Source organism: Dermacentor andersoni, chromosome 6 (genome assembly GCF_023375885.2).
Source record: "Dermacentor andersoni chromosome 6, qqDerAnde1_hic_scaffold, whole genome shotgun sequence".
Taxonomy (NCBI): Eukaryota; Metazoa; Arthropoda; class Arachnida; order Ixodida; family Ixodidae; genus Dermacentor; species Dermacentor andersoni.
Genome location: NC_092819.1, coordinates 7,260,402 through 7,278,373, shown reverse-complemented (window position 1 = coordinate 7,278,373; position 17,972 = coordinate 7,260,402). Strand labels below are relative to the sequence as shown.

Genomic DNA, 17,972 nt, shown 5'->3' with positions numbered 1-17,972 from the left:
ACATTTCGCCCCCATTGAAATGCGGCCGCAGTGGTCGGGATTTGATCCCGCGACCTCGTGCTTAGCAGCGCAACAGCATAGCCGCTAAGCCACCACGGCGGGTGTTGAGAACAATACGATTACGTTATGTGGGATGTGATCGTTAGCCTAAGGCCCATTTAACTGATACTGTTATGAGTATAGGTCGTCAGTATGCATTAAACTTATCCAGTAAAATACTCCGAGATAATTATCTTATGATACGCAGGGACTACCTGTTGAACTGGATTACTTAAAGTGAACGTGCTGATAAACATTAGGAATAAACACAAACATGCTTCGGTAGCTTTCATTCAATAAACAGAATGAACAGGTATTGCGCACGCGTGCACAGCAAGCTTAACCAAGACTTTGCTCCAATTCGAACTGCATACAATCCATATCATCAAGTGAGTGCCTAAACCGAAAAAACCCAGCATTTTATCAAACGCTGCTTTTTCGCAGCGTGTTTTGAAGCCTCTAGCTGTTTTTTCTGATTAACAAGCATGGCATTACGGATAAACCTTCCTGCAAAGGTCGAGCTGACGCTACCTATCAGCTTACTATCTTATAACGACAGAAAGCTGAGCTAGTTGGTAAGGATTCATAATGCAAAAAACGGCAAGGCGTGCAGACACGGACGCAAGAGAAGAGAAGTGGACATCGCGTTCGTGTCGTTCACTTCTCCTGTGTCCGTGTCTGCACGCCTTACTCTTTTTTGCATTATGAGCGTACTATCGTTGCTGAGCAGCATCACCGGATCTCTCGCACAAAGAGTGCAATCGTTTCAAGTAAATCTTTCTTCCTGGGGCATTCTGTTGCTTGTGTCTAAACAAAAGCCGAATTTCGAGACAGTTCTTTCATCTCCCTCGGCGTGCGTCGCTTGGCCGAGTGAAGGGAAGCGGACGTGTGCGTACGCAGTGCACCGCGCGCTTGCCGGCGCTCTGCGAGGCGAAGACTCGCGAACGAAGGAGCAGTGCAGCTAAGCCTGGTGCAGTGACCTACTCTCGCCAGTGCCATGTTATGGTTCCTGTATGCTCTGCAGTTGCACCTGGAGCGTATGACTCTGATTACACCTGCGAAGAAAATAGCTTCATTCTAATTAATTTCACGAACGTAATGTCGCTGGTGGGAGTTCTCGCACAATCTCAAGGTAGCCCACCACCTGAGAATCTGGTAAATATCGTGGACGGGCTGTCCGACAACGTGTCCTCTGTGAGAACACAGAAGTGAACTCACAGACGTGGCGATGATCGAGACTAAACTTTCCCCACCTGTATTTTGGAGCACGATTATGCTGAACTCTCCGATAGGCGCTAACGCAGCGCGTGTTTTTGTCGACGATTGCGTCGCAATGTGCCGCTTCGGCTAGATTCCATGTTCCACGCATGAAAATGAAATGCGCAGGAGAGAGAGAGAAACGGAGAGGTAGGTAGGGAGGTTAACAATGGACGTGCAGGGTTGGTTACCATACACTTGGTGATGGAGAAAGGATAAGAATAGATAAGAAGTAAATAGAAGAAAAATGTACTATATGCACAACAGGGCATGTTGTACAACAAGTAGCGCCTCTTCTTGCACACACAGCTGCATACTCAATTTGTAGCAATGCGCAATGGCTGGCAATCAATGCCCGGGGATGTTTGTCAACGTACGAATTTCAGTGGCTAAGGAACTGGACACTTCCGGCTGCAAGCTGAGCACAAATCCGCCCGATTGCATAAACAGCGTGCACACCGTCGGCGACGTCGAAGAATACCTGACCTTGGGTTCTCCTGCAGGAGGAAACGCTCGAAACATGTTTTCCCTCGTCAGTGCCGTAATTGTGAGTCCGCTATTGCGCTGGCCCGCGAGTGTTAAACGCTGCTGATCAACAAGTATGCCTTAACTGATGCAGCAAAATTATCGAATATGCTCCCTCGCCCTGTGTCTACTTTGTGCCGTGCACTCCATTCGCATCACGTGAAAATACACCAACTCGCTCACGTTGCCGCCGAAACCCTTTGTACACGCGCATTCACACTGCAGCATCGCAGTACGTGATGCGACAGCGAAATTATCGCCGAAATTGATCGCTGCGGGGTGTCGCTCCAGAAGGAATTGAGCACACACAAAAAAGAAGAAAAAAGACAGGCCGTTGAAGGTGGTACCCACGTCACGCAGTACGTACCGCTATCCGCATGGTTATCGTGGTTGTCCGCCAGAAGCGAAGACAGCAGAGCCGTCGTAGAAGAGGAAATCAATGCGTAGTTGACAGCACGTGTAATCCCAGCCGCGCGACAAGCGCGCAAACACAGCACGGCGGTCGGTCCTTCTTGCGGACAGGAGCGGTGCGTGCTTGCGTGAGCGGACAGAGCGTAATCGGCGAGCTTTCCCTCTAATCGGCGCTTATATACGGGGAGAGCTGCGACGCTTTCGCTCTCGCGAGCGACCGCCGAGTGACCCAGTTCCGGCGCCGCCTCGTGTGTCTGTGTGTCGGGGGGAGGAGGAGAGGAGGCCGAGCGTGTCCACTCGAGGTGCGAGCGGTGCTGCGATGGTCGCGCGGATTATATAAACGGTCGTTAAAGAAGCAGCCTGCATCTTTGGCGCTTCCCAAATGTGCCCCAAATGCATAGTGCACGTCAATCTCACTGGCGCTATGTGTTAAACGGAGACTTTCAAAGGGCTAAGTTGTTCCATGACCACACTTCCGCTTGACGCTGCAAAATCTGGCCAGACACCCGCTTACCAACATTCTTGATGCCCATCAGTGGCTTCTCACAATTGGCGACAGCATCCAAGGCATTTCGGATACATTATGGGTGTCTTGCATCGAGCGGTAACTTGAAAACAGCGATAATTCTGTGTTAAAAACGGTCACCGACAAAACGTGAAACGATGAATGCCTGACAATGGTTTTGCAAACCACAGTTTTCAAGGCAGAGAGTTGGGCTAGTTGGAATTCAGATAAAGTCATGTTCCGGCATACAAGAAAAATAACAGAGGTGCAGAGACAAGAGGGCCGGCAGGAAAGGTAGAGGGGGTCTAAGGAAAAATACATTAACCGAAAATGTTAGTGAAACTACAATTTTTCCTTCTTTTCATTGAAAAAATACATAATTCGCTCCCTTGTGGAGTAACTTTTCTGCCCTCACGACTGCAGTTTTCATAGGATAGGAGTTGATTGCTGGAATGGGTTTTAACGAATCGTACGAAACAGATAACTAGGCTACATAGATATATGAGATGTGACATAACACCTGGCACTACGCGGTGATTCCAAGTAACCACTCTACGAATTTATCTATAGCCGTTCTCTGAGTCTTACGCACAGCAGCTGTATCTTTTTCATAAGTTAAAGGGACACTAAAGAAAAAAATGATTTCGTCTGGATCAGTAAATTGCCACTCTACTGCACCAAAAACACCACTCTTACCACGATAAGACGCTTGGTAAGCCAGAAAAAGCGCAAGATTGAAAGACGGGTGGCGACGCCCCCTTGAGTTCCCGCACCTGGTCGTTGTGACATCATGGATTTTGATGGCATCTTTTAGGGCCTACTTAATTATATAACGGTACAGATTGACTACATTGTGTTCTAAAGGAACCAAATATTCAACATGGCAAGTTTCGGGAACCTTTACTAAGCCAACGGGGCCCAAATGCGAAAACATACTTTGGAATCCCTGACGTCACACTGACGTACCGGCGTCGGGATTTAGGCGCGAAATTCAAAATTCAAATACTGAAACTTCGACCTTCATTTTCTAGTCTAATAATCAAACTATTATTTTGAAATGACTGCCTGCAGTGTTCTCAAACAATACTTTATTAGTCTAAACTGATTTGTTGTTTCGCTTTAGTGTCCCTTTAAGGCTAATTGGATCGCGTATACAAGATCTATCTGCCTTTACTTACGTGGCTGGTGAAGCTGCACATAAATAATAATTAAAGATATTAAAGAAAGAAGCAAATCCAATTGCGCTCACTGTACTGATTAAAAATGTTCACTTTACAGTATATAGGGCCGGTAGTGACGGCGGATCCGGATCATGAGACGGAAATAATCAGAAGAATAAGAATGAGCTGGGGTGCGTTTGGCAGGCATTCTCAGATCATGAGCAGGTTGCCATTATCCCTCAAGAGAAAAGTGTATAATAGCTGTGTCTTACCAGTACTCACCTACGGGGCAGAAACCTGGAGGCTTACGAAAAGGGTTCTACTTAAATTAAGGAGGACGCAACGAGCTATGTAAAGAAGAATGATGGGTGTAACGTTAAGGGATAAAAAAAGAGCAGATTGGGTGAGGGAACAAACGCGAGTTAATGACATCTTAGTTGAAATCAAGAAAAAGAAATGGGCATGGGCAGGACATGTAATGAGGAGGAAAGATAACCGATGGTCATTAAGGGTTACGGACTGGATTTTAGAAAGTTAGGTGGGCCAGAAAGTTAGGTGGGCGGATGAGATTAAGAAGTTTGCAGGGGCGACATGGCCGCAATTAGTACATGACCGGGGTAGTTGGAGAAGTATGGGAGAGGCCTTTGCCCTGCAGTGGGCGTAACCAGGCTGATGATGATGATGATGATGATGATGATGATGATGATGATGATGATGATGATGATGATGATGATACAGTATATAGAAACAGTGGCATAGCACACAAAGCATGATGGTCCCCCTCCCGAAATTTCTCCGTTAGTATGCGGCCTTCCCAGTCTCCCTCCCCCATTTCTACCCGTCGCCAGTCAAATGGGTGCCTACCCCCCCCCCCCCCCCCACCCCGTCCACTCTTCGAAAAAATGTTTCTGGCTACGCGATTGCATAGACAAATTCTGCTCAAATCAAGAAAAGCTCTCTTTCAGCATAAGCAAAAAAAAAAAATTATTTCCTAAATAAGAGTCTGCTTGTTTCCGTTTGCTTTCCCTCAAGTCTAAATATTTTAAGGCAGTTTTCCTAGCCTCTAAAGCCGCTCGAGTTCGCTCTTCTCCTTGAGCGGCCATTTTTCCTAGAAAGTATGCCTTCCAACTACTCCGCCCTTAAACTGGCTCTCTCAACTACTACACGCAGAGACAAAGAAACAGCGCGCGCATTAGATCCCATAGATGAGATGAATATTTACAATTAGTATTAGGGTTATAATTATATTCGAGTGCTGATTGCCGTGCTATCGTTTGCTAACGAAGCTTTCCCTCAAGTCTAAATATTTTAAGGCAGTTTGTCTTGTGCGTATCATGGCTACGCACGCTTATATCGCATTCCGTTTCTCTACCACGGCTGCGCTTTAAAACCACGGCGCTGCAGTTTTTTGCTTTTCTTTTCTTTCTTCTTCTCCGCCCTTAAACTGGCTCTCTCAACTACTACACGCAGAGACAAAGAAACAGCGCGCGCATTAGATCCCATAGATGAGATGAATATCTACAATTAGTATCAGGGTTATAATTATATTCGAGTGCTGATTGCCGTGCTATCGTTTGCTAACGAAGCTTTCCCTCAAGTCTAAATATTTTAAGGCAGTTTGTCGTGTGCGTATCATGGCTACGCACGCTTATATCGCATTCCGTTTCTCTACCACGGCTGCGCTTTAAAACCACGGCGCTGCAGTTTTTTGCTTTTCTTTTCTTTCTTCTTCTCCGCCCTTAAACTGGCTCTCTCAACTACTACACGCAGAGACAAAGAAACAGCGCGCGCATTAGATCCCATAGATGAGATGAATATTTACAATTAGTATTAGGGTTATAATTATATTCGAGTGCTGATTGCCGTGCTATCGTTTGCTAACGAAGCTTTCCCTCAAGTCTAAATATTTTAAGGCAGTTTGTCTTGTGCGTATCATGGCTACGCACGCTTATATCGCATTCCGTTTCTCTACCACGGGTGCGCTTTAAAACCACGGCGCTGCAGTTTTTGCTTTTCTCTTCTTTCTTCTTCTCCGCCCTTAAACTGGCTCTCTTAACTGTACTACACGCAGAGACAAAGAAACAGCGCGCGAATGCGATCCCATAGATGAGATGAATATATATATATATATATATATATATATATATATATATATATATATATATATATATATAGAAAACTATCAGTCATAGCTCTCGTAGTATAGCCCTCTGGGCCGTTTCCTTTTTTTTCGAAAGTAGTCCTATTAGGGTTAATATAATTACACGAAGGTACTTCGCCCTCATCAGCAGCAGTCCTTGGTATAGTTATTCTGGCGGCTAGCTTCCCACGCTATGCGTGCCGCCATCGCACCTGGTTAAGCTTTTCCTAGACGCTAGAACTATGCTTTGTCCGCGCAACCTTGAGCGATCGGAAAGCGCGTTTCCCCCTCTTGGCCGGCGGAGAAGGGATGCTTCGTTCCGGCCGCGAAGCTCTCCACATCTCTGTAAGGTGCCTTGTGGATGTCTCGTGCTGAAGATGCCCTCTCGGTGAGCGCATATTTCACCCCTCATCTTTTAAGAGGTTCAATACATACAAGCATTTGTCTAGCAAACCAGATTTTTTTTCAAGGGAATTTTCCACGTCTCAGTAATTTCTCTCGTCGTATTCGAGTGCTGATTGCCGTGTTATAGTTTGTTAACGAAGCTTTCCCTCAAGTCTAAATATTTTAAGGCAGTTTTCCTAGCCTCTAAAGCCGCTCGAGTTCGCTCTTCTCCTTGAGCGGCCATTTTTCCTAGAAAGTATGCCTTCCAACTACTCCGCCCTTAAACTGGCTCTCTCAACTACTACACGCAGAGACAAAGAAACAGCGCGCGCATTAGATCCCATAGATGAGATGAATATCTACAATTAGTATCAGGGTTATAATTATATTCGAGTGCTGATTGCCGTGCTATCGTTTGCTAACGAAGCTTTCCCTCAAGTCTAAATATTTTAAGGCAGTTTGTCGTGTGCGTATCATGGCTACGCACGCTTATATCGCATTCCGTTTCTCTACCACGGCTGCGCTTTAAAACCACGGCGCTGCAGTTTTTTGCTTTTCTTTTCTTTCTTCTTCTCCGCCCTTAAACTGGCTCTCTCAACTACTACACGCAGAGACAAAGAAACAGCGCGCGCATTAGATCCCATAGATGAGATGAATATTTACAATTAGTATTAGGGTTATAATTATATTCGAGTGCTGATTGCCGTGCTATCGTTTGCTAACAAAGCTTTCCCTCAAGTCTAAATATTTTAAGGCAGTTTGTCTTGTGCGTATCATGGCTACGCACGCTTATATCGCATTCCGTTTCTCTACCACGGGTGCGCTTTAAAACCACGGCGCTGCAGTTTTTGCTTTTCTCTTCTTTCTTCTTCTCCGCCCTTAAACTGGCTCTCTTAACTGTACTACACGCAGAGACAAAGAAACAGCGCGCGAATGCGATCCCATAGATGAGATGAATATATATATATATATATATATATATATATATATATATATATATATATATATATATATAGGAAACTATCAGTCATAGCTCTCGTAGTATAGCCCTCTGGGCCGTTTCCTTTTTTTTCGAAAGTAGTCCTATTAGGGTTATTATAATTACACGAAGGTACTTCGCCCTCATCAGCAGCAGTCCTTGGTATAGTTATTCTGGCGGCTAGCTTCCCACGCTATGCGTGCCGCCATCGCACCTGGTTAAGCTTTTCCTAGACGCTAGAACTATGCTTTGTCCGCGCAACCTTGAGCGATCGGAAAGCGCGTTTCCCCCTCTTGGCCGGCGGAGAAGGGATGCTTCGTTCCGGCCGCGAAGCTCTCCACATCTCTGTAAGGTGCCTTGTGGATGTCTCGTGCTGAAGATGCCCTCTCGGTGAGCGCATATTTCACCCCTCATCTTTTAAGAGGTTCAATACATACAAGCATTTGTCTAGCAAACCAGATTTTTTTTCAAGGGAATTTTCCACGTCTCAGTAATTTCTCTCGTCGTATTCGAGTGCTGATTGCCGTGTTATAGTTTGTTAACGAAGCTTTCCCTCAAGTCTAAATATTTTAAGGCAGTTTTCCTAGCCTCTAAAGCCGCTCGAGTTCGCTCTTCTCCTTGAGCGGCCATTTTTCCTAGAAAGTATGCCTTCCAACTACTCGAAAAACCGACTATCGCGGACAACATGAGTCTCTTTCCACGTAAGTGTGAGGCTCGGAGGAGGAGCTGGGGCGCTTGAAAGTAGCCTGGGGCCTGACGAACCAACCGACTGAGCTATCGTTCCGGGCAACATCGAAGGGTCACGAGTTCAAATCACCTGTTATGTTCCTTTTTTTTTTTCCGCCCCTTTTTCTTTCTTTTTTTTTTCTTTCTTTTAATGTCTTTTCCTTTATTTTATCACTGTACGGGAACCCTCCTAAAAAAAAAAAGAAAAAGAAAAGAAAGATATATATCTTCAAATATGTATGGCCTCACACTCACATGTGCAGGTCATAAGTACCAGGTTCTCTAGCCGAGTGCCATCCATGCGGTATAACCGAGCTCAGATTGGTCCACCTTGACTGACCAAGTAGGGCACCACTGTAGGTTAAATGAGGCGTACAACTCCTGCGGGACCCGCCGTGGTTGCTCAGTGGTTATGGTGTTAGACTGCTGAGCACGAGGTCGCGGGATCGGACCCCGACCACGGCGGCCGCATTTCGATGGGGGCGAAATGCGAAAACACCCGTGTACTTAGAATTAAGTGCACGTTAAAGAACCCCAGGTGGTCGAAATTTTCGGAGTCCTCCACTACGGCGTGCATAATCAGAAAGTGGTTTTGCCACGTAAAACCCCATAAATTAATTTTTAATTTAACTTCTACGGGGACGGTAGAGTATCCGTCTCCAGTGCAAGAGGACCGTGATTCAAACCCCGGTGCCGAGCTATTCTCCACCGGAAAATACAAAAAAAAAAAACCGTGTGTTGAGAAAATTGCACAAACAGGCCTGGAGTGCGGCCTGATCCCGGTGACCAGAACCGGTAACGCACTCTCTCACCAGAGCAGGATTGGCCACCCTGGTGCAGTACTTGGCCACAACCTCCTATATGAATACAACAATCGAACCCCGGCCCTCAGTCCCCAGCAGCCGCGAAGCAACTGACCACGGCGGCGGTCAGATCTGTGACGCTGCAGAGGGTGCTAAGAATACCTGGCTCCGGACAGGCCGCCATTGGAATCTGAACCTGGCAACGTTTAACGTTAGAACGCTATCTAGTGAGGCGAGTCTAGCAGTGTTATTGGAGGAATTAGAGGGTAGTAAATGGGATATAATAGGGCTCAGTGAGGTTAGGAGGACAAAAGAAGCATATACAGTGCTAAAAAGCGGGCATGTACTGTGTTACCGGGGCTTAGCGGAGAGACGAGAACTAGGAGTCGGATTCCTGATTAATAAGGAAATAGCTGGTAACATACAGGAATTCTATAGCATTAACGAGAGGGTGGCATGTCTTGTTGTGAAACTTAATAAGAGGTACAAAATGAAGGTTGTACAGGTCTACGCTCCTACATCTAGTCATGATGACCAGGAAGTCGAAAGCTTTTATGAAGACGTAGAATCGGCGATGGGTAAAGTCAAAACAAAATACACTATACTGATGGGCGACTTCAATGCCAGGGTAGGCAAGAAGCAGGCTGGAGACAAGTCAGTGGGGGAATATGGCATAGGCTCTAGGAATAGCAGAGGAGAATTATTAGTAGAGTTTGCAGAACAGAATAATATGCGTATAATGAATACCTTTTTCCGCAAGCGGGTTAGCCGAAAGTGGACGTGGAGGAGCCCGAATGGTGAGACTAGAAATGAAATCGACTTCATACTCTGCGCGAACCCTGGCATCATTCAAGATGTAGACGTGCTCGGCAAGGTACGCTGCAGTGACCACAGGATGGTAAGAACTCGAATTAGCCTAGACTTGAGGAGGGAACGAAAGAAACTGGTACACAAGAAGCCAATCAATGAGTTAGCGGTAAGAGGGAAACTAGAGGAATTCCGGATCAAACTACAGAACAGGTATTCGGCTTTAACTCAGGAAGAGGACCTTAGTGTTGAAGCAATGAACGACAATCTCATGGGCATCATCAAGGAGTGCGCAATAGAAGTCGGTGGTAACGCCGTTAGACAGGAAACCAGTAAGCTATCGCAGGAGACGAAAGATCTGATCAAGAAACGCCAATGTATGAAAGCCTCTAATCCTACAGCTAGAATAGAACTGGCAGAACTTTCTAAGTTAATCAACAAGCGTAAGACAGCGGACATCAGGAACTATAATATGGATAGAATTGAACAGGCTCTCAGGAAAGGAGGAAGCCTAAAAACAGTGAAGAAGAAACTAGGAATAGGCAAGAATCAGATGTGTGCGTTAAGAGACAAAGCCGGCAATATCGTTACTAATATGGACGAGATAGTTCAAGTGGCTGAGGAGTTCTATAGAGATTTATACAGTACCAGTGGCACCCACGACGATAGTGGAAGAGAGAATAGCCTAGAGGAATTCGAAATCCCACAGGTAACGCCAGAAGAAGTAAAGAAAGCCTTAGGAGCTATGCAAAGGGGGAAGGCAGCTGGGGAGGATCAGGTAACAGCAGATTTGTTGAAGGATGGTGGTCAGATTGTTCTAGAGAAACTGGCCACCCTGTATACGCAATGCCTCATAACCTCGAGCGTACCGGAATCTTGGAAGAACGCTAACATAATCCTAATCCATAAGAAAGGGGACGCCAAAGACTTGAAAAATTATAGACCGATCAGCTTACTGTCCGTTGCCTACAAAGTATTTACTAAGGTAATCGCAAATAGAATCAGGAACACCTTAGACTTCTGTCAACCAAAGGACCAGGCAGGATTCCGTAAAGGCTACTCAACAATAGACCATATTCACACTATCAATCAAGTGATAGAGAAATGTGCAGAATATAACCAACCCTTATATATAGCTTTCATTGATTACGAGAAAGCGTTTGATTCAGTCGAAACCTCAGCAGTCATGGAGGCATTACGGAATCAGGGTGTAGATGAGCCATATGTAAAAATACTGGAAGATATCTATAGCGGCTCCACTGCCACCGTAGTCCTCCACAAAGAAAGCAACAAAATCCCTATAAAGAAAGGCGTCAGACAAGGAGATACGATATCTCCAATGCTATTCACAGCATGTTTACAGGAGGTATTCAGAGGCCTGGAGTGGGAAGAATTGGGGATAAAAGTTGATGGAGAATACCTTAGCAACTTGCGATTCGCTGATGATATTGCCTTGCTTAGTAACTCAGGAGACCAATTGCAATGCATGCTCACTGACCTGGAGAGGCAAAGCAGAAGAGTGGGTCTGAAAATTAATCTGCAGAAAACTAAAGTACTGTTTAACAGTCTCGGAAGAGAACAGCAGTTTACGATAGGTAGCGAAACACTGGAAGTGGTAAGGGAATACATCTACTTAGGGCAGGTAGTGACCACGGATCCGGATCATGAGACTGAAATAACCAGAAGAATAAGAATGGGTTGGGGTGCGTTTGGCAGGCATTCTCAAATCATGAACAGTAGGTTGCCACTATCCCTCAAAAGGAAAGTGTACAACAGCTGTGTGTTACCAGTACTCACATATGGGGCAGAAACCTGGAGGCTTACGAAAAGGGTTCTGCTGAAATTGAGAACGACGCAACGAGCTATGGAAAGAAGAATGATGGGTGTAACGTTAAGGGATAAGAAAAGAGCAGATTGGGTGAGGCAACAAACGCGGGTAAACGACATCTTAGTTGAAATCAAGAAAAAGAAATGGGCATGGGCCGGACATGTAATGAGGAGGGAAGATAACCGATGGTCACTAAGAGCTACGGACTGGATTCCAAGAGAAGGGAAGCGTAGCAGGGGGCGGCAGAAAGTTAGGTGGGCAGATGACATTAAGACGTTTGCAGGGACAACATGGTCACAATTAGTACATGACCGGGGCAGTTGGAGAAGTATGGGAGAGGCCTTTGCCCTGCAGTGGGCGCAACTAGGCTGATGATGATGATGATGATGATGTTTCCGTTTTATTCGTTGAAAATATTTTTTTAGCGGAGAGAGAGAATAAACTTTATTGATGATGGCGGTGGTGGTGCCTCAGGTGACGGCTCGAAGTCCTTGACCCGTTTAGTGAGAACATAAATTTTTTGTTGTCCCTTTTTAAACCTTTATTTCTTGCAGCGTTCCCTTCTTGTGACGTGCCTTTGTGTCGTCGCACTTGTTCCTTCCTTCTTCCTTCCCGCTATCACCTCGCCAGATGCTCCGACGAGGATTAACTCATATATCCGAAGACCATGTTTTTGTCTGCCCTTAAGGCTATGGCTTTAGAATATCTGAGAGGACACATATCGTACTATATAGCACCAGGATCGTCCACCCACATCCTTGATCGCAAGGTACAAACTGAGTTACCAGCGAGAAGTGGTATGGGGGGCTCCAATCTTTACGGGAGTTGCTAGTAGGGTGGTTCAATCAACCACGACAATGATGACCTTCGGGCTTTTAATGCACTTGGTGATTTTGGAAATTGATAATTTTGAACGAAATAGTGCCTCATGAATTCGCAGTGACTATGTATGTGCGCAGAAACTTGTTGCATTCATGCGTTTAAAATGCATGATTGCTTTTAAATTTAGAGAATTGAAACGTTATGAATAACTTAAAAAGAACGTTTGGAGCAACAGGCACGAAGATAGACAAGCCCATCCACTACAGACCATTTCAATGGTAGTTTAACAATCGCAGCGCATTGTCTCAAGAGTTGGCCCGCGTTGCAAACCATAGCACAACGCCAGCGGCCCACTTTCGATCAGCATAATGCTGTCGTTTCAGAATATGCATAACCTGTAGGCAAGGGTAGGGAGCCGAGGAAAGTTTGTTTAAACTCCGGTTTCTCGTAGTGACGCAATGTTTATTGTTGTTCTCTCTGCGATCGCAAAGTTTCTAGCTTCAGTACGAAAACGACGTTCGACACGGCGGCTGCAACGGAGAGGTCGCAGCACGTGGTGTACACGCCCGCGCACGAATTTCGCCGTTTGGGACCCGCCCCCTGAGGGCAGCACCGTCTAGTGGGCTCGCGCACACTGGCCGATCACCCAAGTCGGCCGGTGCAGCTGGTCAAGGCTGCAGTGCGGCCACTCCTCCTCGCCCTACGCTCTGCGAGCCGCGACAGCAGCCGCGCCTGCTGATGAATTCCGCCGAGTGCGAGCGGCGAACGCTTGCACCGTGGACTCAATCGCTTCCGAACGATCTGGCCGGCTGCCGATATGCTACAGTTCGGAATCCAATCACCCGGTTCCCATCGGCGCGGACGGGCGTTCTTGCTGCTTCGGCATTGTATGCCACGTGCATCCGGGTATCAAGGGCTTCCAAGAAGGAAGCTTTCTGCGTTGCTTTAACTTCGCTTATGACGGAGCAATCGCAAGAACACGACGTACAAAAGAGAAGGAGCCCTGTCATGTGCAGACCTCCTAGTGTCCGCATATTCACAACGTATAATCGAGGACGTCGTGATTGGAGCTCGTGGGTCGCCTCCCGCCAGGGCGCTCCGACCAAGAGTCTTTTGATGGCGATAGCCAATTGTGGGATCCCAGACGGGCGACTTTCGCTATGATGGAACAGTGCGCACTCGGAAAAATTACATTTCCGAGGGCAATTTGCGACCCTACTTTCCCTTAACATTTTCGAAAATTGGTGAATTCGTTAGTAGATCATCCTTAGTGCACCCTTCCATTAATTTCAGGGGGCTTAAAGGGTGTTCTGTGCGAAACATACACATCGGAGAATTTTAGGGTGCTCGGGCACTGTAACATTTCAAGCATGCAAGAAGCTATAAGTGTCTATTTCCCGGCAGTTTGCTCCAAGTGATGGTTCGAGCACGTCATATGGTCACAGTAGGCTATGGATGTCATCCTGCTAGCGACCCCCCGTTGGAAGTTTATTGTGCTCCGTATGATCGGAGTAGAAATTTTACTCCGTACGAGCTTAATTTTTGCGTGGAACCATGGGAGTTTTTTTGTATCTTTTAATTTTTTTTCTTGGCACTGGACGGAGTTTTTTTTTAGGTGCAACGGGAGTATAAAAAGAAATATCGCGTTAGTTTGCGTGAAGATTTTTATATGCAGAAGCTACTGCTCAAATTTCAAGATATACACACAAGACCGCGTCAAATTCAACGAAACGAGTCAATGAAAGCACATAAACCATGACATACATAAACATTTCAGGTAAAACACGGGGAAGGCGGGAGATGCAAAATTCAATACGATGAGCAAAACGAGAGCAAGGTGAAAGTAGGAGCCAAATCCCTCGAACCGAGTTGTTTCCCTCACCGTCCGCCACACGGCGCAACTTGTCGGATCAGTAGCCTGGCTCCCGTCTGCAAAATGTGTACTCGTGCCGAAAGCAGTTTCTGCTTCATTCTACAAAATGCAGGCAAGTACCGATGTTTAAGAACATCTCAAACAACTTAGACTACAATATGCTACCCTGTGAGCGATGTTTGCTCTCGATTAGACGAGTAGTTTCTGGACAGGAATATATTAATGTCCACCGGCCAAATACGGAAGACCCTTTATATACAGGGTCCACAATATTTGGCTGCGCGTGTTCAAAAAAAAAATATTTTGCGCTCAACGAGATCTAACGCGCCGGGCGGCATGGAGGCCTTATGGAGGCAGGATGAAATCCAGCAGAACGATCCGCTCCTTACTTTTCACGAGATGACATCTCACTATAGGCTTAGTAGAAGGGCCTATCCTCTTCCTCACCTGAAGTTAGACAGGTCTCAGTCCGTTTCACTTAGAATGCTCCAGACGGGCTCATTCCCCTCGCTGGGCTTTCTCAGCCGTATCTACACAGACGTCGATTCCAGCTGTCCGGAGTGTAATGATATTTATTGTTCTTTAGCGCACATGCTCTGGCAATGCCCCGCGTTACCTAACAGCCCTCTATCCTGCAAAGCCGACTGGGAAGAGGCACTCCGGAGCCCATCGCTCCAGACACAACTAGAGGCAATCCAGAGGGACCAAGAAAGGGCAGAACATCACGGTATTCCTGCCCCGACTTGGACGGGCTTCCGCGAGTCCCCGATAGGGGCCCCCGCTGAAGCTCCTCATGATCACATAAAGTTCATTGTCTGTCTGTCTGTCTGTTTGTCTCTGTCTGTCTGTCTGTCTGTCTGTCTGTCTGTCTGTCTGTCTGTCTGTCTCTGTCTGTCTCTGTCTGTCTCTGTCTGTCTCTGTCTGTCTGTCTGTCTCTGTCTGTCTCTGTCTGTCTCTGTCTGTCTGTCTGTCTCTGTCTGTCTCTGTCTGTCTGTCTGTCTCTGTCTGTCTCTGTCTGTCTCTGTCTGTCTGTCTGTCTCTGTCTGTCTGTCTCTGTCTGTCTGTCTGTCTGTCTCTGTCTGTCTGTCTCTGTCTGTCTGTCTCTGTCTGTCTGTCTGTCTGTCTGTCTGTCTGTCTGTCTGTCTGTCTGTCTGTCTGTCTGTCTGTCTGTCTGTCTGTCTGTCTGTCTGTCTGTCTGTCTGTCTGTCTGTCTGTCTGTCTGTCTGTCTGTCTATTGCACTGTTCTTGCTTAAATTTTGCAGAACGATCGAATTTTGTCGTTGACTTTGTTTAGTATAACACTTGCCACGATTAGTTGCCTGTTTTTTAAGATAAAATGAGAAACTGTTTCCGCCTATGGGAAATATGGCGTCTGAAAAACCGGCCCTGGCACAAGCTTATGTCGCCGCCTGCCAGCAGCAGCAGGAAAGAGCTGCTTAGCAGATGAAACGGCATCTTGAAATCGGTCACTTATGCGGCAGCAGCTCCTTCCTGCTGCTGCCGGCAGGCGACGACGTAAGCCTGTGCCAGGGCCGGCTTTTCAGACGACATTTTCCCCATAGGCGAAAACAGTTTCTCATTTTTGTCTTAAAGAACAGGCGACTAATCATGCCAAGTGTTATACTAAACCAAGTCCCAAGATAGTGCAATACCGGCCCGACCCACGCCGGAGGTGAAGCAGGCGTTAAGCACTACCCATACGTAGGCCGATCCCAAAGATAGTGCAATGCCGGGCCGACCCGCGGCGTAGGTGAAGCAGGTGTTAAGCACTCCCATACGTGGGCACTATCTTCGGGATCGGCCTACGTAGGGGTAGTGCTTAACGCCTGCTTCACCTCCGCCGCGGGTCGGCCCGGCATTGCACTATCTTTGGGATCGGCCCCATCTGCTTCACCTCCGCCGCGGGTCGGGCTGGCATCGCACTATCTTCGGGATCGGCCTACGTATGGGGCCGATCCGAAGATAGTGCGATGCCAGCCCGACCCGCGGCGGAGGTGAAGCAGGCGTTAAGCACTACCCATACGTGAGCCGATCCCGAAGTTGTAAAATGCCGTGCCGACCCACGGCGGAGGTGCACTTCGCCATCAAGGTGCCCACATACATCGCTCGCTGAGCATCCTTCTTCAGAGTGGAAGGGCACTCAGATTATTTTGTTCACAATTCAATTTGTTCACGTACATTGCCGAGACTAAAATAGATAAAAGGGCACGAGCGATCTATTTTAAGGAGCTTTAAGAGCACTGCAGATGAAATCATGTTCAAACGTAATTAATAGGCCAGTTTTCGTGTGCGGATACTGTGACATTGACCATTCAGAATCAGTATAAAATTTTACTACATATTTGTAGTTGTTACAAAATGCAATATACACGACAAGGCCCCGGAGTCGGAGACTGAATTGGGACCTGCTGTACATGGTACACACAAATGGAAAAGTAAACGTAGTTATACCAACGACAGTAAATAATACCAAACTATATAAACATGCAGATATAGGTAACCCCCTTTTTGCCAAATATTGTACTGCCGATGGTTGTAGAAGCCCTCAGAAGGAAGACACCTTGCGCGACTCTTAGCGGCAGTTACTGGTTGTCACACAGCTTCTTTCAGAGTCTGGAAAATGACTAGAAAATGTAGTTTTAGTCGCGACATTCTGGCACCCATATTCGCTTCACATGAAGTGCTGAATAAAATTGCTTATGCATTTTCACATTTTCACCCTTCTTTGGTTCAACTCACAATACAAGACGTGTTAATCAGTATCAAGAATTTGACGTAATAGTTCTTCGGAAACCCGCAAGGTGGAGAGATGTAATTAAGAGAAAATGAGACATCCACCCAATCGTAGCAGTGGCTACGAAGGAAACCCATACGGGTTCCTCGAAAGAAAAGCCTCGCTGTTGAAGAAAAATTCGTCCTGGTCTGGGACGTTGAACCCTGAATTGCGTGCACCTTCGACTGACTGAGAACTCAGTAATATTTAGTAGCTCCAATTTTAGCTGTAACCTTTAGTAACTCCTCAGAAAGAAACACTGTGCAAGGTACAATTTTAGAACCTACGGTGTCTTGTCGTCAGACCTCTGAAGACCAAACACCGCACGTTTCATAATTTTATCTTCTCCCGTGTTTTGTATATATATACACACACATATTTCGTTCAACAGCTTGGCAAACGTCGACTGGCACATGCGCTATGCACGCGCACCCCGTGTGGGCCTGCAAGCGTTGGGACGCTGAGCGCTGCAGGGAAATGACGAGGGTGCGTATTTGCAGCCAGCATTTTGGTTTTGTGAATAGTAAGCCTGAACCACTCTGCTGGCAGGGGGAGTGTCAGTGAATGAGCAGTTTTATGGTGTCAGCACATTGCAATTGACTCAAACGCGTTGTCAAGTGCCTGCGTAAACTCATTTATTAATGAAAACGTTGATTCCCTCGGCTATCACCATTACACCCTGGTCGCCCTCAAAAACTCGCAATTTGCGCACGCACGATATCAAACATCACTGGAAGAACGCCGTCTTTTGCTGCATGAAGCAATAATACATCACGCCGTAGCGTATAACACCCAAAGTGCGCACTTTATAGTCTCTCATGTGTAGGATAAGAAGTTCTAACACAGGGAAACGCATGCCACGCACGAATAAACTTGCATCACGTGATCTGCCTTTTTACATCTTCCGGATCGAGTTACCGATCTTCCTTGATTTAATTCA

At 46.6% G+C, this 17,972-nt stretch overlaps 1 protein-coding gene across 1 annotated transcript in view; it reads right to left on the bottom strand.

Annotated features, from left to right (window-relative positions):
• LOC126521626 (uncharacterized) overlaps positions 1 to 2,377 on the bottom strand; it is a 38,040-nt gene extending 35,663 nt beyond the window's left edge. Inside the window, exon 1 of the mRNA XM_050170320.3 lies at positions 2,189 to 2,377. Within this exon, the coding sequence (XP_050026277.1) occupies positions 2,189 to 2,200 (12 nt within the window). The 5' untranslated portion in view covers positions 2,201 to 2,377. The remainder of the gene's footprint in view (positions 1 to 2,188) is intronic.
• Positions 2,378 to 17,972: the final 15,595 nt, after the last annotated feature.